The following is a 26,057-nucleotide window of genomic DNA, read 5'->3' on the forward strand; positions in this document are numbered from 1 at the left end:
CCTCCTCGAACTTTTTGGCCTTCTTCTCCTCACCTAGTGCCAAATGTGGGGCATACCATGATAGCTCAATAAACCGGGCTGCGTACAACCACACCATCATTTGTCTCTGAGTCGGGTGCAAGAACTCTGCTGCCTTCACGCTTCGAATGATAGTAGGAAAATATTGCTTAAAAAACAATTCCTTGAACCAACCCCACGACACCAGCGCAGGATCCGGTCTCTGCTCCTCAATCAACCTTGCTGAAATCCACTAGCTTTTTGCCTCCCCGGTCAACTTGAATGTTGCAAATGACACCTTCTGTTCATCGGCACACAGGAGCACTACTAGCATCTCCTCAACATCCTGAACCCAATTCTCAGCCACTATTGGGTCTGCTCCTCCAGCAAAGGATGGGAGTCTTATATGCATAAACTGCTCGATCGTGCAGCTCCGCTCCCCCGAACTCCTGACCATCTCAGCCACTACCCACTGAGTGACACTGCACAATACTGTGTCGGAATCTTTGCCCCCCATACTAGAAGGTTCTGCTCTATCACCCCTAGCATTCGTGTCACTATTCCCAGGGTCCATCCTAAAAAGGAAACAACCAATCTCAGAATTCCATCATTATCACACAATCAATATATTCATCAAACTATAACTTATTAAACATCCTTCTAAAATAATATATTCTATTATTCTTAGTTCCCATTTAGAATTCAATCCTACCACCCAAAACAAGACCCAACGATAGTATTCATGATTTTCTTGGAATTGTCACCTTAGGAAAAACACAGAAACAACGACGGAACCCCTGCTTACAGGTCGCAAGACAGAACCCTAAATTCTAATCTCATTCTCTACAACAACTGGCTTATATCCCGTCAATATCCATTCCTACACTCTGGTAATGTATTCCGCTGTTTACTAAAGTCTGCAAAACCAAGCAAACCTAGGCTCTGATACCAAACTGTGACGCCACGATTTTTTATACCATTTTTTCACATATTAGTATACATAACATATTGGCCACGTCACCACCCTGATACCATTTAAACATGACCCAACCCGGGGTGCGTACCGGATAAAACAACCATACCAGTATTCCTATTAGTGGAAGTCACAAAATACATATATACATCACAGTGAATACACATACTAGAGTCTCAACTAGCCAGAAGTTTATACATCAACATACAACCCAAAATAACCAAAACTCTAAGGGAATCATTCATCCCTAGTTTACATCCTCACCCTGTATGTCAGGGTACCACCTCCACTCTACCTAGGAGATCTATCACCAGTTTGATCTCGGTTTCCTAAAATATTTGAATGATTGGGTGAGACACATCTCACTAAGCCAGAATAAATTATTTACAGTATGTGGCAATATGAGATTCATTGTTTCATAGCATATAACATATCAGTGATAGTATCTTCTGAGAAAATATAATATTTATATAACCATAATCATATAGATATACAACACAAGCTTTTATAAGTTTTTACTTCCATTTCTAAAATCATTCATTCATAATCCAAGTTTACCCACGAAGTTCCTGAGAATAGGGAAACTTACCCGCCCATACAAGTAGTTTCCCTTTCCCCTGAAATTGTTTATAGCCTAACCTGATTTACCCGGGTTCAACTACAACTGATACTTATTAAAGCACTCACCTTACTTAGTAAGCCCTCAGGCAGTGTGTTTTACTTCGATTTGATTATTTACTAACTCATGCAATTTCATTTCTCATTTTCATTTCATTTCCATTTTCCATTTCCATTTCTTTCCCTTTTTCCATTTCCATATCTAGCAAATTAGTATCCTTGGTAACCCATACTGCACTGTATGTAACTCATGGCTGCCCTGAGGATTTTTCTCCACGCTATGCTTCCCCTTATGGTCAAGGTTGTGCGGCCCGAAAGCTGGATCTAACCACAGTTAGCCGAGTCGGTTAGATCAAATAATCCCATATACCTATCTGTAGTAACGAATGACCTGCCAAATACCCTGGTCCAGAATCCAGGGGACAATATACAACCCTTCTCTGGCCCATTTGCACTGTCTCGCCACACGCTCTACGAGTCTGTGTGGTTACACTTTTCATCCTCTAGCATCAGTACCGTGCTCGATATCATAACCCATCGCTAGGGTTTACATATCCTTTCCATCAAGGTTTTCTTTTCCACTATTTTACTTTTCTCATATCAGTATTTCCAAATTCAATATTCATTGCATTTGTTAGTTACAATGTTCACTTTCCCAATATTCACAACTACCATTCACAATTCAATATTTACCGATCAATACTCCCATTTCAATATTCCTAGTAAATTTACATTTATCTACCGATAAATTCTCAATATTTCCATACCAATTTCCTTTCATAATAATATGCATATATATATATATATATATATATATGAAAATATATTACATATCACATGTTTCATCTTCTCCAGTATACACATATCAATATTTCATATTTTCCTCATTTCATAAATCCCTTTCCATATTTCACATATTTCCACATTTCTCTATATTCACAAATATTAGCATTTCATACTATCACTGTTTTCACAAAAAAAAAACATTCATATACATCATTTATCCCATTTCCTTATTATCCAAAAATCACCATTAACATTTCATAATTTACATATAATCATAAGCCACACAGATTTCATTTGTTAAACATATCAAAATAATTTGAGGGAAAATACAATAAATCATTTCACATATAATTGACCCAGTATTTCACAAAAATACCTGCTATAATTTATTCCCCTTTCCTGACTTACTAAGATGCTCACAACAACACCCAATTTGACGCTCCCCAACGTTCCCAACTCAAAAGCCTAAAAATCATATTTTTACCAAATTAATCACCTCATTACCCATAACAATTTTAGTATAATACTACTTACATTTCAAATACTCCAAACAACTCATAATACTCTTAAATCTCTTACGTACCCTAATTTTGGGATAGTGTCCAAGTTGGCCTAACTAACGAACTACTCCAGCAAACTTGAAGAGAATCTTTCCAAGAGTAGTGTGGTACCTTCCAATCATCGATCTGGGCTTTAACGAAGCCAGAATTCTAGAAAGAAGGGGAGAGGGATGAGTTTTTAGAGAGAGAGAAATATATTGCATGAAATTTTCTCGCTAGGTCTTCAGCTCAGCTTATTTATAAGATACAGATTTGTAAACGAGACACGTCACCTCGTCGACGAGTCCATGAATAGAGTTCGTCGATGAACTTGTAACCCTCATCAATGAAATTCAAGTTCCACTAAACCTCTCTCGGTAAGTTCTCATTGACGAGACACGAGTCTCCGTCGACAAGCCCAAAAAGGTTGCTCGTTAATGAGTGCTTTGCATTCGTCGACAAGACCCTACTAAGCCTCCTTTTGAAAAGTTATTTTTCTCTCCTTTTCCTTTATTATTTATTTTCTATAATTCTTTGGGTCTCTACAATGATTCTCATTAAAATGGAATAACGGAAGTTATTGATAAACAATAAAACTGATTCCATAAAGCATGTATTTCAGTATAAATCTCTAACATTTCAAGAGTTTGGGGGGTCTTAGACGAGGAGATCCCCTATCTCTCTTTCTCTTTGTTATTATTATGGAGGCGCTTTGTCAAATGTTAGTGCGAGGATTTGAGAAGAAGTTGATTAAAGGAATCAAATCCACCACCGATCACACTGCAAAATCCTCTCACATATTTTATTTGTCGATGACACTTTAATTTTATACAGTAATTCCTCATCGGAGCTCAGAAATATGTTGCCATCTTGCTTTGCTTTGAGGCGGCTACGGGTCTTAAAGTGAATTTGTCCAAAAACCGAATATATTCGATCGGTAACATTGAGGATGCAGACTCCATGGCAGATATATTGAGTTTCACAACGGGTTCCTTTCCCTCTCTTTACCTTGGTATCTAGTTGGGTTCAAAGACAACATGTAGGCACATATGGGACTCAATTTTGGAAAAAAATGGAAAGAAAGCTTGCTTCCTGTAAATCAAACCTTTTATCTATTGGAGGCATACTGGCATTGATTAATTCAGTTCATTCCAATCTTCCATTTACTGCATGTCAATTTTCCGTTGCAAAAGAGGATCATTACTCGCATTGAAAACCTGCAAAGAAATTGTCCGTGGAAAGGAACAAGCGAGAGTTTTAAATATCCCCTTGTCAAATGGCGCTCGGTGACTCATCCCAAAATTAAAGGTGGTCTTGGAATAAAAAATTTGGAGATCATGAATAAAGCTCTTCTTGCAAAATGGATATAGAGATTTGCTAAAGAAGACAATAGCCTATGGGAGAAAGGTGATTTGCTCTAAGTATGGAATCAATACCCCCATTTGGTACTATCCCAAGAATTCAAAAGCCTTTGGAGGGAGTCTTTGGTTGAATGAATATTCTCAAACTTAATTTAGAAGTGTGGGAGCATATGAAGATTCTGGTTGGTGATGAGAGTAAAAAAAATTTTGGATAGACAAATGGGCTACTAAGGACACCATTCAAAATCTTTACTCGAACCTTTTTCGCTATGGTGACTCATCAAAAGGCTAAAATTGCAGAGGTTTTGCACTTCCCCAATAATAGACCCTTTTGGGATTTGATTTTTAATTGGCATATTAGAGGAAAGGAGGAGGAAATGAGGTGAACCAAGCGATTGAGCTTTTAAAGTTGATTTATAAAGTTTCAATAAGAAGATGCACTTCCGATTCTCACTCCTAGGATCTCAAAAATTCTAAAAAAACATTTGGTTTCCAGTTTCTACAAAGCTCTTTCTTAGAAATTTCATTTTAGAAACCTTAAACATGTTGCCAAGCTTTGGAATTTTTGAAAATTAAACTTGACTGGAGTCGTCGGCAGCCGCACCAACTAGCCGCTTCTGTTGACATTGGAGATCGGCAGCCACTAACTTTTCACCAACTTCAACTCACCATTGTTGATTATAATCTTCACCTATCATCCATCCTTTGCTATAAATAGATGTGTGTGTGTGTGTGTGTGTGTGTGTGTGTGTAATGTAAAGTGTGGTGTAGAGAGAGACATTAACCAGTGAGAAGAAGTGTTTGTGTACTTTGAATTCCTTTGTAATTTTTCATATTGAAATTAATTGAGCATTTATTGTGCAAATTGAGTGTAATCCTCATTGAGTTTCAATCATCACCAGTGATTGAATGAGTCCCCTCCACCCATTGGTGGTATCAGAGCTTTAGGTTTGCTGGAATTTGCTAAATAGAGGCGAACATAGGGGAAATTATATTTTTTTCCAGATTTTAAGTTACTCTAAATCCATAATTGAGCATACTATTGTGAAATTCACATCAATATGAGTTCAACAGTGAAAACCATGCTTCAAACGGAGTCCGAGAGCCCCAACACTCGCTTTCACGTGCTGCCAGCGAATTCATTGTCAGTGACACGTGTATCACCGGCAATATTACTGACCGGAGAAGAAACACACTCCATGTGTCCTCACACATCTTCTCCACCCGGCTGACGTGATCCAACCCAAAAACTTGATCTGAAACCCAACCCAACATCTAGAAACCCGAAACCAGCCCCGCGAACACGACCTGATCGGGTGACAGACCTACGTTCATTCACCGACATGCGGCACGCCTAGAAGCCGCCACATGGCCCTAACAATAATCACTCACGCCATTATCTCTGTTAACGTCCGTTAAGTTAAACTGATCTAGTTAAACCGGTTCAGAATTGTTTTTTGGCCAGTTCAGTTATTTTTAAACCGGTTCTTTGCAACCCAAAACCGGTTCCTAAAATTTTTTGACCTTTTGAACACATTGGTGGCATCAAATTTTCTGAAATCAATCTCTATAACTTCTTTTTTATATATATTAAACCCTATGGCGAACGGTGTTACCCAAATGGTCATTCCAAAGTTGACATGGGAGAATTATGACAACTAGTCTATTCAAATGAGAGCCCTTTTATGTGCTCAAGATGTCATAGACATCGTTGAAGATGGGTACGGAGAAAGCCCATAAAAAAAAGCCGAAACAACTATGTTTGACGCTCAAAGAACGATCTTGTGAGCCGATCGAAAGAAGGATTGCAAGGCGAAGTCCATAATCTACCAAGGCCTTAATGAGGCCATGTTTAAAATCATCACCTCCGCCAATATGTCTAAAGAAGTTTGGGACTCTCTCCATCGAACACACAAAGGTGTAGACAAAGTGAAGAAAATTCGTCTTCAAACATTGTGAGGTGATTTCGAATCTGTAAGAATGAAACTATTGAATCTATTGCTAATTACTATACACAAGTTATGGTAGTATCAAATCAATTGAGAAGAAATGGACAGACTCTCAACAACGAGAGAATTTGTGAAAAAAAATTTGCGATCTTTGGATCCAAAATTTGATTATATAGCAGTGACCATAAAATAAACAAAATATTTGGAAACCATGTCCATAGAAGAACTTATGGGCTCACTTCAAGTCTATGAGCCAAAAGTCAACAGAAGAAGTGATAAAAAAAAGCACTAAAGCAAGCCCTCCAAATGAAGTTATCCTTCACTACAGATAGATACGACAAAGGGGGATGTCACAGCGAGGAAGAGGATGAGGCATTATGGAAATTTTGACTCCAAAGAAGGTAGCATAGGTAGAAGAGGTCCCACTTGAGAAGGACGCAATCAACATAACTATGTCCCACGAGGCAGAGGACAAGGAAGAAGAGGGGGATACAATAACCACTTGAACACAGACAAGAGAAACGTTTAGTGCTACAACTACCATAAATACGGACACTACAGTAATGAGTGCAGAGGTAATCCCCAAAATCACGAAATAAATGAAAATGCTAACTTTGCAGAAAAGGAGAGAGTCGAAGGAGAATCGTTGATGCTAATGACACATAGTTCAACCCACCAGGACAAAATATTTGGTACCTTAACTCTGGAGCCAGCAATCACATGAGTGGTAGAAAGAACCTATTTAATGAACTTGATGAGAAAGTTTAGGGAGAGATATCATTTGGTGATCTCTCTAAAGTCCCAGTTCGAGGGAGGGGAAATGTCCTAATCAAGAGGAAGGATGGAGACCATGCTTTTATCTCCAACATGTACTATGTGCCAGCCATGAAGACTAATATACTTAGTCTCGGACAACTTATGGAGAAAGGCTACCAAATTAGCCTTAAAGATAAGTAGATGGTGATAATAGATGTTCGAGGTAAGCTCGTTACTCGAGTAAAAATGCCAAAGAATCGAATGTTTCCATTCACCATTCAACATGATATGCCAAGGTGTTTGAGCGCTATCATCAAAGGCAAAGACTGGCTATGGCATCTTAGGTTCAGACATCTAAACTTTGAAAGTTTGAAACAGTTGGAAAGCAAGAAGATGGTGAAAGGCTTACCCAACATCCACCACCCAAATATAATATGTGCAAGTTGTGTTCTGAGCAAGCAATGTAGAAATAGCTTTGGAAAGCAAGCCGACTAGAGATCTTCCATGCCGCTCCAACTAGTTCACACAGACGTGTGTGGTCCATTGAGTCTGTTTTCAAATGGAAAAAACCCATACTTCCTCACCTTCATTGATGATTACAGTAGGAATACTTGGGTCTACTTCCTGAAATGGAAGTTAGAGGTGTTCGACAAGTTCAAAAGTTCAAAGGTCTTGTGGAGAAACAGAGTTGCTATCGCATCAAGTCACTCTAATCAGACCAAGGAGGAGGGTACAAGGATGAAACTTTCTTGAAATTCCTTAGGCAATAAGGGATTCAAAAAAAGTTCACATCAACCTACACTCCCCAGTTAAATGGTACAGCCGAGAGGAAGAACCGCCCGATCCTTAACATGGCCAAGAGCATGTTAAAGGATAAGAATATGCCAAAGAGTTTTTGGGTAGAAACAATATCATGTGTAGTTTATCTGCTTAACAAGTGTCATACGAAGAGTCTTGATACAAAGATGCCACATGAAGCCTAGAGTACTCACAAGCCTAGTGTGAGTCATCTTAGAGTGTTTGGTTCCATAGCGTACTCCAAGATCCTAGAGGCAAGAAGGACAATGTTGGAAGATCAAGGAGAGAAGTGTATCTTTGTTGGATACGGCTACAACACCATGGGATATCGATTCTACAATCCCATCAACAAGAAAGTCATTCACAATCGAGATGTAATCTTTGAATAAAATGAATCCTAAAAGTGGGAAAGGCTTCCAAAGATGCGAAATTGACGCTTAAAGGAGAAAAACCCACACAGACAAGAGAAGTGGCTATCGAGTCACAAGTTACTAAGCTGTAGACACCTCCACATGGTTCACCATAGAGGAATGAATCTTCATCACCAATTGAGTGCGAAATCTCAGACATAAGGTCTAGAAGAGCTCGTAATTTAGCTTATCTGTATGAAACGGAACTAAGCCATTTTACAAATAGTATATTTCTTTGAACAATCCATAACTTTTAGCTTCACCAAATTTCCTCCATGTTCATAAAAAATCCTTGTAAGTTTAACTATCCACTTATCCTTTGGTAAATCTGCTTCAGCACATTACGCTTAAAAAAATAGATGGTTTCTTGTCTCAACTGAACTGCCATTGATTTTGCATCTAGGATTTGTACTTTTTTTTTTTTTCCAAAGCTACAACTTTATACATAGTATTTAACCTCTTTGTAACCTTAGAATTTATGTAAATTTGACATTAGACGGGTATAAATAGGTGTACAACCTGTCTTGTAAGCATCTTTTAATCAATTCAATACGTATAACGCGACAGTCTTTATCTTTTTATCTCTTTGTTTTCTTCTGTCTCTAATCTATTTCACCTTATCACCTTTTCCCTAATTTATGTTTTAAATCCTTTGACCTCCCTATCCTTCTCCCTCCTTTTATGAATTTCTACGAATTCTATGATTCTAGTTATCCTTATCATTACACCTCTAATGACGGTTGGTAAATGAAGTCCTTTCACAACCCATTCACCATGTCCCCATCTCAATGCACTCTATCCTTAAAAGGTTCTTAATATTCGATTAAGCAATCCCCTACGCATAATAGGTGGCACAAGCATAAATTAGTGCAACAACATGATACCCAGTGCTTATAGAGTAGGGTCCCATTTTAATATGAGAAGTAGCACACTATTCTAAAAATTCTAATGATGATTACAATATGTAGAGATTTCCTATGCAACAAGAAGCTATGAGAATAGAAGAAAAAACCAAAAAAGTGATGAAACAAAGACGAAAATTGAGACCAAAAAGCTTATCTCCTTCTTAAAAAAGGTGGGGGGGATATTGTATCAATTTCCATTTTTGTGAAGTTTTTTTGACAAGTCCATAATAGAAACTTATAGATAACGTTAAATAGATAGTTTTGATGGCCCCTATATCCTACTGACCGTGTCAAAGATTTTCAAATGTTTATGATGCTCCATACAGTTTTCAACACTAGTATGTGCTATTTCTTCATAAAGATGCTCAAGAATGCTAATCTAATATAATTTTGAGTGATACAACTTTCATTGCTTATCCATCTAATTTTAATCTAGAAGGTTAGAAAGTTGACTATGGATTTTATGGTGGTATAGCACAAACGCCATCAATCTTTATGGAACTATACCAAGATGTTCAACATGGAAGTTCTAAAAATTTTGAGGATAATTAAGCTAAAATGTTAAGATCATAACTTTAATATCTAGGGTGAAGAATGTAAAATCCAACTTCTCCTTCCAAAATCTCCACCCAAGAATTTCATATATTTTCTCTTTTGAGTTGACAATTCTATTAGAGTCATAGGCTAGAAAAAAAAAACTTAAAAATAAATTTTGCAAGTGGAAATTAAGTGATCGGAGAAAAGTTTAAATCACTATCAAGATTAATCTTAATTTTCACGATAATCAATTGATGAAGAAAATGAAGAAGGAACCCAAATAGTCCTTTATAACTACACACTCATAAATGTACCTCGCTTAAAAGATTCTATTAATGTATATTCAGAATGACACCGAATCATTTGGCCAAGAAATTAAGATGAAAATCAAATCCACAAAAGGGAAAAAGAGATTGGGGAAGATTTATTCTCAAATCTCAGTCGTACTTGATGAACATTCAAAAAGAAACCATTCAAGTTATAGGTTAGTAGAGACCTAAAAGATTGGTGAAGACCTATTCTCAAAATGTTTAAAAGGCTTTGAGAATATCTATTCTCAAACTCCGTTTTAAAGAACATTCAAAAAGAAATCACCCAAGCTATGGGTTGACCTAAGCCTACGGAATTAATGAAGATATATTCCCAACCTTCTTCATTTTGAGAGAGTAAAGGGCCTATGAGATGACCGATTCTCAAAATCTATAATCTCACTTAAACAATACTCAAAGGACATTGGACATAGAAAGTTAGGTCAAAAGACATGGACCTTATTTTTATCACTATTTTTACTATAAAAAGAGTAAAATTGATTTTTATAAAACCTACTCTCCAAAAATGTATATATCAAAAAGACATCCAAGAGGAAATGCTTCAACTATAACTTAGTAAGGATCAAAGAGCTAAACTTTTCAAGATAAAAAGAGTTGGCTTTAGAAGGTAACACCTGTAATCAAATAGGGTCTATGACATTACTCAAAACTCAAGATATCTATCTTCATGCCTATATATAGCGTGCAATTCCTACCCCTAGAATTAAGGGGTAATGAATACATTAGTAGGCTAACTTTGTTATTTCTCTAAGCTAGCACATACAAAATTAGTCACAACACATGATAAAAGCAACATAGAGAGGTGTTAAAAGCATACAATTAGGATTCAAAATTCAAAGAAGTGGGAAAGAAATTAAAAGTTAGTATAATCAAGCTTTACGAAATTCCTAGGCAAGATAAATTTTGTGTCTCAAAATAAAGACATTTTTTCAAATCAATAGTTAGGCGATGTTGGGATTAACCACTATGTTGGTCCAATTAGGCACTCAAGAGACAGGTGATTTGAGGTGATATTAAACTTCTATCTTTTTTTATAACAAATTATGCTCAAAACTTAATTTGCTTTTTTGATGAAATGAATCAAATAAAAAATTTTGTAAAAGATTCAATTTTTTCATGTTGGTTGACCAAGAAAACTTAATATGATATACATGAAAATAATATTATCTAGCCAATCATTAAGATAGTTGATTAAGAATGATTAATAGGAAATACACAGCCACAGTATAATCTACTTAATAAATTAGGATGACTAATCAAGATGTTTTGAATGATGTTCACAACAACAATCCAATCATTAATTAGTTGATTGATCAAAGATGTTTTAATATGAGATTCACAGCCAAAATCCAATCATTAAGTTGATTAATTAAGGATGCTCGATATATGGTGTCCAATTTAATATAGGCAGTAAAAGAAAACTAAGAGTAACAAAAAAAAATTTTAGTGGTTCGATCTCTTAACATAATTCCACTTACAAACAAACAAGTTTGATCTTTTCACTATTACATGTGGTATTACAAATTACAGGATAATAGTCCTATGTTGTTGGAAAATTAGCAACAATCCATGTCATAGAACAAAGGACAATAAAGCCCTACAAGGTTAACACAACCCTTGGCTAATCTTACTGCCTAGCACTTTGGAGCACACATCCTAACTAGGATTACACCCAACAACACATATTTCCAAAAGTACTCCATGACACACGCACTAATCAGGATTACACACAAATAAAGTAACAACAATATAACACACCTCTGAGGTCTTTTCTAGCCCACACACTTAGCTTGAATATTAAGAAATTGTGAGACTAGAGATCCTTCATAAAGGATAACCTATTAGTTAGAATAAGACAATAAAATCATAGAATGAGAACTATAACAGTAATGCAACCAAAATTGAACATATAGTACTATGAAACTCAAGTGTGAGTGATTCTATTCTCTTCATGTGTTGTATCTTCTGTTCAGTCTACTTCGGCTAGTAGATATAGAGAGAGTTGGTTGAGTTCACAACTTACCTCTTCTGGATTTTGTAGTAAATACATGATCGAGTTGGAGGATAATTGCAAATGGAAGTGAATGTTGTTGTATTATCCAAAAAATGAAATTCCTAGTCATTTGGATTGATCCTCCTTGGTTCTCGAATTTAAATTTTTTATTGTTAAGCTTTGACATCAAGAGTTAGCCATATGACTATATCAATCAATGAAATAAGAAATAATTCAAATCAAATTAAATCAATAAGTTAACCAAAAAGCACACTAATCTAGACGATAATTTACAGTACATTTATAAATAGGTCTGTAAAAAAGTCTATACAAAGTTTGCATGTGAATCTATGAGTATGTCTATGTGAGAGTTTGTGATAAAGTCTATGCATGAGTCTATGACCAAGTTTATTCATTAGTCTATGACTAAGTCTATGAATGTTGAACACATTCATCATTAATCAATTTTGTCAATCATCAAAACTGAACATCAACACAATATAGTAACTTTAATATCCTAGCCGCCTCCATCATATTTATTTTACTTTTCAATAGCATACTCTAATGACATCATCAAAACCTAGGTTCAAGTAGCTCATCTTCCTTTTACCATTTATTTTATCCTCATATAGTAATATATAAAAGGCTATTTAAATCAAGCTAAAACTTATAAAGGGAAGTGTTTAAATGTTTGTATTGAAGCTAAAATATGTTGTAGAAGTCTTCAAATGAGCAACGATTTACTTTCAAGAAATATCCTTCTAATATTCATCAGTTCTCTTCCATTATTATCTATTAACATTGGATCAGCCTTCTTTCATTCTAGTTCAACTATCTCCTTTACCTTCATAGCTTAATATTCAACCTCTAATTTATAGCTTATTGTTTAAGATTGTATCTATTAAATTGGCTTCAAGAAGGTGCATCTCAGCATTTTAGGCATAAAGTAGTCCATCCTTTAACTGTAGACCCTGTTCCTTTTGAACATGCTCATTCATATAAGTCACTATCGAGTCTACTTTGTCAAAAAATCCAAGCAACTCTGCTATTATCTACAAGCCTCAAATAAGGTAAAATAAGAACAAGAAGACATTCCTGTAATACCTACACAGTGCATAGTTGAAGAATCTGCGTCAATGCGATCTTCACACCAACATTACAATGCACCACAAACCTATCTATCCTTTTAGTTCTCATTTTGGAAAGTGCACTGCAATGTACAAAGGAGAAAGTTGTTGAAAGATTAGGCTTTTGTAGCCAATTTAAGGCCTACCTATTAAAACCAAAAGCTAGTCATAAACCTTTGTCTTTCATATCTTGATGGGAGGATAGGATCCACCTTCCATAATTACGTCCACATTAACTTCTTCCTTATCGTTTTCAACCACCCAATAAAAACTATTTCTTAATTTGTCAAAGGTGTGCACACATGTTAATGCGAACTTAACACAAAACCATTGTGGTTTACTAATTTTGGTTGTGTTCAATTAACCTTTGAAGGGATGCAAATTGGACTTTTGACTAAACAGGTATTGTTAGGACCGGAGGAGCCCATGGGTGGGCTTGATACACATAGGTGAACACCAATTTGACCCAAAAACTTAAGCCTATTAGGTCTTGGGTCCATCCATGTATATAAGCACCCATCATCCACTCTAATTTTGCAATGTAGGACAAGCTCACAAGTGGAATTCTCAACAATCTCCCCCTCACTTGTGAGTTCCAACCGGCTCCCCCTTGAACGGAAACCATCTCCTTTATGGGAGTAATCCTAATTCCCCAACAGTTGCTTAAGTGGGCCTTACCACTGGAGCCTTATGTGCGTCAGATTGCATTCCACATGCTTCCTAACCAATCCTACCTCTCACGTCTTGACCCTATTCAGATCCATCCCCGGCCTAGATGATCCTTATTGGCCTCGATCACACACTTGGTCCTCCAACTATTAGCACGTCAGGAGAATTAGTTTCACCTCTCGACTTTTACAATGTTGCTCACCCAGAGTTACAAACCGTCAACTTTGATACCACTTATTAGGACCGGAGGAGCCCATGGGTGGGCTTGATACACATGAATGAACATCAATTTGACCCAAAAGCTTAAGCTTATTGGGTCTTGGGTCCATCCATGTATATGAGAACCCATTATCCACTCTTATTTTCCAATTTGGGACAAGCTCACAAGTGGAATTCTCAACATGTATATAATTAAGTTGTAGTAATTGGGTTGTTCAACTCTAAAGTCTCTACTCAATCTTCATACCAATGTCCAATCGAAATAAAAATATGTGTATTTTAAGGTATTGTTTAGTTTATATGATTTTTCAAAGAAAAAATTCTTCAAATTTTGTTTTGGACCGAAAGTAACTTACTCGTTACATCACACCTAAAGCCTTATGATACAAATTAGATAAATATCTCATTCTCTAAAAAAAGAAATCTTAAGATGTGCCATTAGAACCTATTATATTTCACGAATCAAAATAAAGCCTCCAACAATAAAATTATATGCTTGCAGATAACTTTAAAGCTAGAACCAATGTTCAAGCGATCGATCACCTATGTGACCAAGAATGACTCAGATTTGGGAGATCAAGTGGTTGCATTCGGCAAACAACATGAGTTTGCAGATATAACATGGTACCCCAGTCAGCAGAAGGCACTTTATCGAGTTGACGATCGCGTCTCCTCAAACATCTCCGGTAATGGTCTAAATGACTTTATTGGATTCCGCTCAACACTCTCGCTCACACTAGCGGTTATAAGAACAACAGGTTAGTGATATACTTATTGATTGTTATTTTAGTAGCTAGTTTCAGATCATAAGGGGATTGTTTCATATATGGCATATCATATACCATTAGACTTTCAATCAAATGGAAGTTAAACAAAAGGAATATATCACACAAATTTTCAATACGTAACTAGTTAGGGTTAGCCAAGATTTTCATTATTCAACGCTTAATTGGGTGGGACAAGGTTCAAGTGTGATGGATGAGATAAAGAGAAACTTAGGAAAATAAATGCCCAAAATTAGGCCACAAAAAAAAAATTGAATGAGATCAATTGGGTTTTGGCTACTTTTAAAAAAATTTTCTAATTTTGGGGGGGAAAACATATGAAGCATTTTGGTACATGTTTTTAAGCTTGTGAAAGCTAACTTTTGACTTTTTTTTAGGGCTTTTGAAATTAAGAAATTGGAGCTTCAATTTAAAATAAAAAAGTTTCCTCAAAATGAATTTAATATACAAAATTTGTCCTTAATGTTTTAAAATTCATACAAAATATTCAAATTTATGTACATATTTTGTACTTCAAAACATTTCTATAATGCTTTCATTTTTTATCAAACATTTAACTTTATTTCTTTTTAGCAAATGTTTGCTTCCTTTTACAAATGCATGTGTATGTATTTTTAAAATTTTAGTTTAACTTCATTTTCATTAATTCAATTTCATTGTATGAATCAATCTCTTATGCTTTAATAAATTTGCATTCAATTAAATGTATAGCATTTCACACCATTTTAATTTCATCATTGCTATAAAATATTTAGAGGAGCTTCAAGAGTCCACAGGCGACACTAATGGAAAGTGCAACAGCGGAAATGTAGTAACGTCAACTCTCGCGATCAAAGCTAATGGGCTAACAAATAATGGTAAGACTGCTATTTTAAAATTCCAAACCCAAATAGACATCCATTTTAAGTATAGATGTATAGCAATTCAAAAGCACATGAAAATTAGGTTCCATTTATTTCATTAGTACTACTAAAAAATCAAGTTTTTCTAACATCAATCTATCGATGAAAAAAATAAATAAATTGGCATAACCAAAGGTTTTGACAATTGCAAAATTGATGAAACTTTTACAAATGATGCCAAAGGTTTTGACAAAACCATCTTGATTTATAGCTAACAAAATTAGTTAATTTGATGTTGTTCACGCTCTTTTATTTATTTATATTTTTTTTGGGCAAATCTATCTTCAAAGGATGATTTTTTTTTTTTTTTTTACATCAACATTGATGTTGTCAAAAATAAAATAACAATTTTTTAAAAAATAAACATATTATTTCGCATTTTTTGTCCTTAAATCTTGTGCAAATTTTCAAACAAAATTTTACTCATCATTTGGACGAATGCAAAATTGGCACAAATCAAACCAAAATTACAATACAAAAGTTCCAACATTTCAAAGATAAATTAAAATTCATAAGACAAGGACAAATCCTAGAGACTTGTGTCTTCCTATTAGTTAAGTTCAATTTGAATGATCAATTACAACTTAAAAACCCATGATTAATTGACTCAATGGAGAAAGGAAGTTACCAAATCCTCTTGACTTTAATATAAACAATATCCTATAGATCCGTGCCACAATAAAAAAGACAAAATCAACTGAAATTCAACAAATTTGTAATAAAATAAAATAAAACAAAAAAAAAATCATATGAGGATGAATGGACATATTTTTAAACAAAAAAAAACCCAAAGTTAATTTTGAATGAACATGTATATGTATATATATATATATATATCTGAAGATAAACAAATAGATAAAAAGCCTCCACCAAAGCAGCTTGATGAAATAACAAACCTGAGGATGAAGTGTAACAAAATAAAATTAACTCTAAATTAAATAATGCACATAGCATACTGTATAGCCGACGTGCTCAAACGATCATCTTTGGCATGCAGCTAGCATAATTAATAATCCTGTAGTTTTTTCTTATGATCATTAAACAGGCATTGTATTCACGGGGTATCCCGTCATCGGATACCAGAACCGGCTGCAGGCGTCGGGAACATGCCTGGACAGCCTCGAGGATCTGCATGCGACGGCGTGCGCATGGGATCCCCGCGTAAAGGGCGAATTCTTCCACCAGACCACCTTCAGCATCGGGCTGTCCGCCGCCAAGAGCCTCATCCGCGACGTGCAGATGCTGGTCAACCTCCAGCCCAAGGCGCTGTGCGGCCTGGAACTCTACAACGGCATCCTCATGCGCTACGTCAAGGCATCCGCCGCCTACCTGGGAAAGCAGGAAGACGCGCTGGACTTTGACATCACCTACTACAGGAGCAAAGACCCATTGCAGCCCAGGCTTTACGAGGACGTGCTGGAGGAGGTGGAGCAGCTGGCGCTCTTCAAGTACGGCGCGCTGCCGCACTGGGGCAAGAATCGGAACCTGGCCTTCGACGGAGCCATCAGGAAGTATAAGAACGCCGGGGAGTTCTTGAAAGTGAAGCAGGCTTACGATCCGCTGGGGTTGTTTTCAAGCGAGTGGACGGACCAGGTTCTGGGGCTGAAGGGCGGGGTGAGCATTGTGCGAGATGGGTGCGCGCTGGAGGGGCTGTGCGTGTGCTCCGAGGACGTTCATTGCGCGCCGAAGAAGGGGTACTACTGTCGACCCGGGAAGATTTATAAGGATGCCAGGGTCTGTACTCGTTTAAGTTCTCCATAGTGGGAAGAATTAAAATAAAAAAAAAAAACCATGAAAAACTAAAGCATTGAGTGAAAAGGTTGTGCCAATAGTAATTATTAACCACTGGAATTATTATTTACTAAAAATTCGACATATGTCGTGGGATGCTCGCATGCTTATATGTTTTCATTTATTTATATTTCTAATTATTAGAAATAAAAAATTCTTATTTTTTAAATGTCTAAAATACTCGTAATAATTATTTCTAATAGTTCTCTTGCTTAAATTAAAATACTCATCAAATTCTATTTATGTTTAATATAATTATTTATTTAAATTAAAAATAAAATTTTAATTGATACCCCTATAAATACATATGCATATGGGCCCGTGACACCGAGGCATACCAATTGCACTTTCACACTTCACTTGGATGTTCTTTTATTATATTATTCGATCTATCCAAAATTTCAATGGTGATATGACTTATCCTCCTCATAATGATCAACCTGGAGGGGTTAGATGGAGTGTAAAGCTAAACCAATTGTTTCAACTTTCAATATTTTGGCCAAATTGGATTGATTCTTTGGAGCCATTTAAGGTTATAGCCTCGGATTGTTACATTTCTCAATTACGCCTCATTCCCATTCCAAACTAAGAAATTGTTTGGAAGTAATTATAAATAGTAGTTATCTTTTTTAAAAAATGTTTTTTTAATATATATATATATATATATATATATACATTAGAAAAAAGTACTTATACGAGAGGGTACTGATAATAAGTGTTGACAATTAAACTTGATGGGCAGCCACCAACCCCAGCCAATTTCATTGAATTGTTGAGCTTCAGTCGGCAGCCACCTACACCAAACCCAGCCTACTTCTTTGAATTAATCATCACCTACCATCCCATCCTTTACTATATATATGATATGTGTGTGTGTAATTAATATGGGGTGTAGAGAAGGAGAGTAACTAGTGAGAAGAAGAAGAAGAAGATATTATATGTTCTGAGAGTCCGTTGTATTTTAAAGATTATTGTTGAAATCAATTGAGTGTTTGTGTGCAATCAGAGTGTTTCCTCCCTGAGTTCAATCACAACCAGTGATTGAGTGAGTCCCCTCCACCCATCAGTGGTATAAGAGCTTCTAATTTGTCGAAATTTGCCAAATAGAAGCGAACATAGAAGAATTTGAATTTTTTTTCCAAATTTGAAGTTGCTCGAAATCAATTTTTGAGCATACCATTGCATAGAATACTTCGAGATGAGTCCATAGGTGAAAATCACATCTCAAATGGAGTCTAGAGGCCTTCCCACGCGCTCACACGCTCCACCAGCTGAAACAACATTATCGAAACGCGTTGTATGCGCCGGCGAGAGTATTGACCAGCGATGTCACACGCCTTACACGTATGCACGCATATTCTTCGCCTGACTAATGAGATCCGACCTAGAAACCCACAATCCAATTCGTGACCCGACCCGATCCGACAACAGCAACCGGTATCCAGACCCACGAGCACGATTCGACCCAAAAAAATGACCTACGTCTAGATTCGTGGATCGTCACGATACGTGTCTCACCCAAAAGCCACCACGTGGCCTAATGGTGCTAATTGACACTGTTAATCGACCGTTAAAAAAAATCGGTCTAGAATGTTTTATAACCAGTTTAGTGTTATTTAGATCGGTTCTTTGCTTTCCAAAATCGATTCCTAAATTTTTTTTTGACCTTCTAAATACACTAGTGGCATCAGATTGGCCAAAATCCTTCCCCAATAGTAAGTTTTGAAATATATCAAATCCAATGGCAAATAGCGCAAGCGGTCATTCCAAAGCTGAAAAAAGATAACTACAACAACTGGTGTATTTAAATAAGAGCCATACTAGGTGTTCATGATGTCATGGACATCGTTGAAGATGGGTACCAAGAAGCCCCATCAAAAGAAGCTGAAGCATCTACATCTGATGCTCAACGAACGACCCTCCGCACCAATTGGAAAAGGGATTGCAAAGTCAAGTCCATAATCTACCAGGGTCTTGATGAGGCCACCTTTGAAATCATCGCTTCCACCAAGACGCCCTAAGAAGTCTAAAATACTCTCCACCAGACATACAAAGGAGCTGAAAAAATGAATAGGATTTGCCTCCAAACTCTTCAAGGTGAATTCGAATCCTTGCAAATGAAGTCGGTTGAGTCCATTGTCGAGTACTATACTCAGGTAATGGTTGTCTCGAACCAGTTGAAGAGAAATGGAGAGAATCTCATAGACATAAGGATATGTGAGAAATTTTTACGATCTTTGGATCCAAAATTTGACTACATAGCCATCATGTTGGAAGAAACGAAAAATCTAGAGACCATGCCTGTAAAAGAGCTCGTAGGATCTTTGCAAGCTCATGAGTAGAAGGTGAACAAAAGAAGTGACGGTAAGTCTTTGGAACAAGTCCTAGAGTCAAAACTATCTTTTACTAATGGGAGACACGAGCAAGGGTAGACGTCGCACCGAGGATGAACGCGAGGTCAAGGATCTCGCGGAAGAGGATCTGGATATATTGAATGTAACGACCCCAAAAATAATATACATGTAAGACTAAAAAAAGTTAATTAAATTAAATTAAAATTAATTAATTATTATTATTAATTAAATAATATAATATGATATAATAATATATTAATATAATATAATATAATATTATAATATATATATATATATATATATATATATTGTTGGCCTAACATGACTTTTCAATCATGTTTTGATGACAACAAACAAAAGATGATTTAATATGTGTTTGTTAGAATGATGATGTTTCGGGAAAAACAAAGTTTAAAACAAAAAGTAATGGAAAGCTCAAGGATTCATAAAGCCACATGTATATATAGAGTGGTCCAAAAGAAAGCTCAAAGCAACACCAACATGAGCAAAATATGTGGACACTTAAAGCTGACTCAAAGCTCAAGTCAAAAGGAACTTAAAGAAAAATACAATGAAAAGCTTGAAGAGTAGAGTATTAGGCTTTAAGGACATTGTTGTAAGTTCTTCTTGTTTGAATATCTTGTGAAATATTTTTGAAGCTCTTTAAGGGTTTTTCATTAACTTAGAGACCTTATTTAAAACCTCGGAAAATGTTTTATAAGTTAACAAAGCAAGAGAGCAAAAATATTTTTTGAAAACAAAATGAAAAATCTGAAAAGCGACTGCCCAGACGACTGAGGAGCACTCTTAGAAGACTGAAAAAAATATTTCAAAAGACTGAAAAATAAATTTAGTCTACTGAAGAATTTTCTAGAGAAATCCTGAAGAGGCAGTACACCCTCAAAAAACTGAACCCTCAGTTTAGTCGTCTGAATTGGGACTTCAGAAGTCTGAACCTACAGTTCAGTCGTTTGACCTTGTGTCCAGTTCAAAATTTTTAGTGTATTGAGGAACATCAGAAGAGTAAACCCGATAGTTAAGTTGTCTGAACACCGTTAATGGTTAGAAATTTAAATATTTTTAAATTTGAATATTGGTTTCTTGTGCCTCAAATTTTCTAAAAACTTGGAGGACACTCCAAGTACTCTTGGGCAACACAAAATCACTTTTAGAAGCCTATAAATACATGATTTTGCAAATCAAAACATACCAAGAATTGAAAAATCTACTAAAAACTATCTTGCAATCAAAACTTTCTCTTGCTCAAATCCTTGCTCAACTGAATTGTTGAATCTCTGTATTACTGATCACTATCGCAACGTCCCGGAGCGCGTGTGCCCTTGTGGTGAAATTAAAAAAAATGTGATTTAATATTTTCGGTGAAAACAAAGAATGTCGGAGTCGCCACTAACCTTTTAGTGTGGTTAGAACACATGATTACTACCACGTTAGGGGTAGAATCGGTCTACGTTACCAGAGCTGGGGTCAGGAGTTCGGTTAAGCGAGGGAAAGGTACGAGCACCCCCTACACGCCCGTTCTTACGAACGGTACCTAACTAATTTGGAATTATCCCTAAGTTAATCTAGTAAGTCTTTAAATTACTCCTTTTATGAATTTATAAATACACATGGAAAATAACTAAATAACTAAATAACTAAATAAATATAATATATACATATATATTCCCTCAGAGCTTAAAGGTACGTGAAACCCGAAGGCTCATACCTCAGCATTAAAATCATAGAGATATACCCACACAAAAATACTTACTAAAATAATACCAAAATATTAGAAATAATGGATATCTCAATACAAAATATAAACATAGGATATAGTTGAAAATTCCATAAATATGTGAAAATAATAGCCCTAATATATTATAATGATAATACATTACCTGTAATAATAATACTACTATAATAATAACACATATATATCTCATAATATTAATAACACATAAATACCAATGCGATATTATAATACCACTTTAATATATATATATATATATATATATATATCATAACACGTAAATATTAATACTATACCATAATAATACTACTAGACTAATAATACATATATATCATAATTTTACTAACTATACAATATGATAATAATATATCTTAACAAATACATGCAAAAACCTTAACTATAAATAATCAAAACTTTAACATAACACTAATAAAACCCTAATGTTAACAATAAAGGAAACATTTAAGAACATGACAATAAATCAAACCCTAAAAGTTAAAGGTAATATAAACAAACATGGAAACAAATAAGACGAAATTATGGAATTAGACAAACCCTAAAATAAATATACAATGTCAATCAAACCCGCAATAATATACAATAATAAGAAAATAATCAAACGTGCAATAATATGGAAATAAATCAAAAATCCTAAAAAATATGTACTAATAATTTGGAAACATATGAAACCCTAAAGTTGAAATGTGATAACAATATGGAAACACTCATAACCCTAAAATTAATAAACAATCTATATAGAGGCAATTAAACCTTAAAAATATTAATAACATGGAAACTAATCAAAACTCTAAATATAATAGGCAATATGTATAATAATAATAATAATAGCTTGGAAATAATTAGAGCCTTACAATTAATGTACAATAACAATGTAGAAACAAATTAAACCCTATAATACACATGCAATATATACAATAATGGAAACTATTACACAAGTAATATTATGGGAAGCAATTTAAACCCTAGAGTTAACAAATAAAACACGCAACAATAATTATGGAAATAATTTTAAAACCTTACCATTAATATATCATGACAATATGAGAGACCAATCGAACCCTAAATAAAGCATATGATGAACAAAACCCTAAATATACCATTAAAACCCTAGATACAACATGTAATAATTTAAACCCTAAATACATAATATATACTAAAATAAATAACATACCACAAGATAGTATACAACAATAAAAACTAAGAACCTAAACATGAAGATCAAGTATCAAAACCCAAACCAACAAAATATCAAATATCAAATATCAAATATCTAATATATACAAATAATATAATATTAATACTAACACAATTCATATAATAGTAAGATTAATAAATTAATAATAATATAACTAATAATAATCTACGAACAAATAATAATAATATTAATAATAACATACCAATAACAATAATATTACTAATAGTAATATAGGGCAATATAATAATGTTACGAAATAATAATATACAAACAATGTAATAATATTACTAATAATAACATGTCAATAATAACATCAATACTATTAATAATATACAAATAACAATAATGATATAATCAATATAAACATATATAACACAATCAATAAAATAAATATGTATATGTGTGAGTGTTGTGTGTGCTGAGTTCACTGTGTGTGTGTGTGTGTATTTTCTGTGAGATGCTGGCTGGAGGGCAGGGGATTTACAGAGGGGTGACTGGAGTGGTCGTGGACTCGAGTATGAACTCCGGCGACGGCGACGAGAAGTGGAGATCGCAGGTGGCTGCGAACAGCGGTGTCAGAGGGTATTCGAGTCTGGTCTGAGAATTGCTGTGGCTGGCGGCAGATGGCCGGAGCAGAGGATGGAGATGAACGGAGACAGCCACGCCAGGTTGGGCTGTCAGTCGTGGCTGGAGCAAGTCTGGAGAAGGGAGGAGGTGGTGTGGCTTTCTCGGCTGTGCAGCGTCTGGTAGGGGAACTCGCCGGTGTTGCAGGACGACCGCTGCTGCTGCTGGAGTTGGTGGCTGCTGCTGGTGCACGCGGTGGCTGAAGCAGTGTAGAGGGGTTGAACGAGGGTGGTCTGGTGCAACGCAGGGAAGAAGAAGGAGTTGCAGAGGGAGGCTGGTTCGTGGACGACTGGAGGGCAGAGATTTGACTGTGAGGTGATGAACAGTAAGTTTTTTTTTCTTTGAATGTCTCCCCCCGTGAAGGCAATGAGGAGACTTGGGTTCCGCTCCTTTGGTCTCCACCCCCTCCTTTTATAAGAAATATTCTAAAACCCTAAAAAAACTTCCTTTTTTGATTTTATTTATTTTTTCTTTTTTTACTTTTATTCTTATGGATTATAGTAATAATATAAGGATAATAATAATAATAACATCAATAAGGTAATAATAATAATAAATAATACTAATAGTACTACTAATAGTAAATAATAATAAATAATTATAGTAAAAATAAAAATAATAAAGATACTATCCGTAAAATAACAATAATAATAATAATACTAATAAAAATAAAGATAATAAAAATAATAATAATCAAAATAAGATACTAATGCTAATAATAATAATAATAACAATAATAATATAATAATAATAATTATTATTATTATAATAATAATAAGGTAAAAAATAAATAAATAAATAAAAATAATAGTAATAATAATCCATAATAATTATAGTAAAATAATAATAATAAATAATAAAAATAATTATAAGAAAGTAATAATAAAATAACGATAATAAAAATACTAATAATAATAAAATAATAAAAGGAAACCCCTTGTTCTATTTGGCTAGGGAAAAAATAGGGTGTATACAATTGCCCCTCTTTGTAGGCTTTATTGCTTCAATGTAACGGCAGGAACTCTCCTACATTTTTTTGCAGCAACAAGCCTGCAAAGATAAAAGACAACTAATTTAGTCAAGCCACACAACTGTCTGGGCTTTTCAAACAGGTACTCTTTGCTTTTGCCTATTAGGGATTATTTGTACTGAATGTAAGAATCCATGTTGAGGTACACAGGGATAGCATGCTACGAATGTAAGAATCCGAGCCATAGGGATACGATGATCCAGCCATGGAACACAATGATGGCTTGCTTCGAATGTTAGAATACGAGTCGTAGGGATACGATGATCCAGCCATGGGACACAATGATGGCTTGCTTCAAATGTAAGAATCCGAGCCGTAGGGACACGATGATCCAGCCATGGAACACAAGGATGGCTTGCTTCGAATGTAAGAATCCGAGCCATAGGGACACGATGATCCAGCCATTGGACGCAATGACGGCTTGCTTTGAATGTAAGAATCCGAGCCGTAGGGACACGATGATCTAGCCATTGGACACAACGATGGCTTGCTTCGAATGTAAGAATCCGAGCCATAGGGACACGATGATCCAGCCATGGGACACAATGATGGTTTGCTTCGAATATAAGAATCCGAGCTATAGGGATACGATGATCAAGCCATGGAACACAATGATGGTTTGCTTCGAACGTACGAATTCGAGCCGAAGGGACACGATGATCCAGCCATGGGACACAATGATATACGATGATCCAACCATAGGACACAATGATGACTTGCTTCGAATGTAAGAATACGAGCCGTAGGGACACGATGATCCAACCATGGGACACAATGATGGCTTGCTTTGAATGTAAGAATCCGAGTTGTAGGGACACGATGATCGAGCCATGGGACACAATGATGGCTCGCTTCGAATGTAAGAATTTGAGCCGTAGGGACACGATGATCCAGCCATGGCACACAATGATGGCTTGCTTCGAATGTAAGAATCCGAGCCGTAGGGACACGATGATCCCGCCATGGGACACAATGATGGCTTGCTTCGAATGTAAGAATCTGAGTTGTAGGGATACGATGATCCAGCCATGGGACACAATAATGGCTTGCTTAAAATGTACGAATTCGAGCCATAGGAATACGATGATCCAGCCATGGGACACAATGACGGCTTGCTTCGAATGTAAGAATCCGAGCCGTAGAGATACGACGATCCTGCCATGGGACACAATGATGGCTTGGTTCGAATGTAAGAATCCGAGCCATAGGGATACGATGATCTTGCCATAGGACACAATGATGGCTTGCTTCGAATGTAAGAATCTGAGCCGTAGGGATACGATGATCGAGCCATGGGGCACAATGATGGCTTGCTTTGAATGTAAGAATCCAAGAGGTAGGGATAGGATGATCCAGCCATGGGACACAATGATGGCTTGGTTCGAATGTAAGAATCCCAGCCGTAGGGATACGACGATCCAGCCATGCGACACAATGATGGCTTGGTTCGAATGTAAGAATCCGAGCCGTAGGGATACGATGATCTTGCCATGGGACACAATGATGGCTTGCTTCGAATGTAAGAATCCGAGCCATAGGGATACGATGATCTAGCCATGGGACACAATGATGGCTCGCTTCGAATCTAAGAATTCGAGCCATAGGGATACGATGATCCAGCCATGGGACACAATGATGG

General features: G+C 35.8%; 1 protein-coding gene across 2 annotated transcripts in view; it reads left to right on the top strand.

Moving 5' to 3' along the window:
* Positions 1–17,622, top strand: part of LOC131166076 (probable L-gulonolactone oxidase 6) — a 37,691-nt gene extending 20,069 nt beyond the window's left edge. The window contains exons 2-4 of one of the 2 annotated variants that reach the window (XM_058124316.1): positions 14,469–14,724; positions 15,507–15,608; positions 16,699–17,622. In XM_058124316.1, the coding sequence (XP_057980299.1) occupies positions 14,469–14,724; positions 15,507–15,608; positions 16,699–17,414 (1,074 nt within the window). In that variant the 3' untranslated portion in view covers positions 17,415–17,622. The remainder of the gene's footprint in view (positions 1–14,468; positions 14,725–15,506; positions 15,609–16,698) is intronic. The other variant, XM_058124317.1, reaches the window with a different exon arrangement.
* The last annotated feature ends 8,435 nt before the right edge of the window (positions 17,623–26,057 follow it).

Source organism: Malania oleifera, chromosome 10 (genome assembly GCF_029873635.1).
Source record: "Malania oleifera isolate guangnan ecotype guangnan chromosome 10, ASM2987363v1, whole genome shotgun sequence".
Classification (NCBI taxonomy): domain Eukaryota; kingdom Viridiplantae; phylum Streptophyta; class Magnoliopsida; order Santalales; family Ximeniaceae; genus Malania; species Malania oleifera.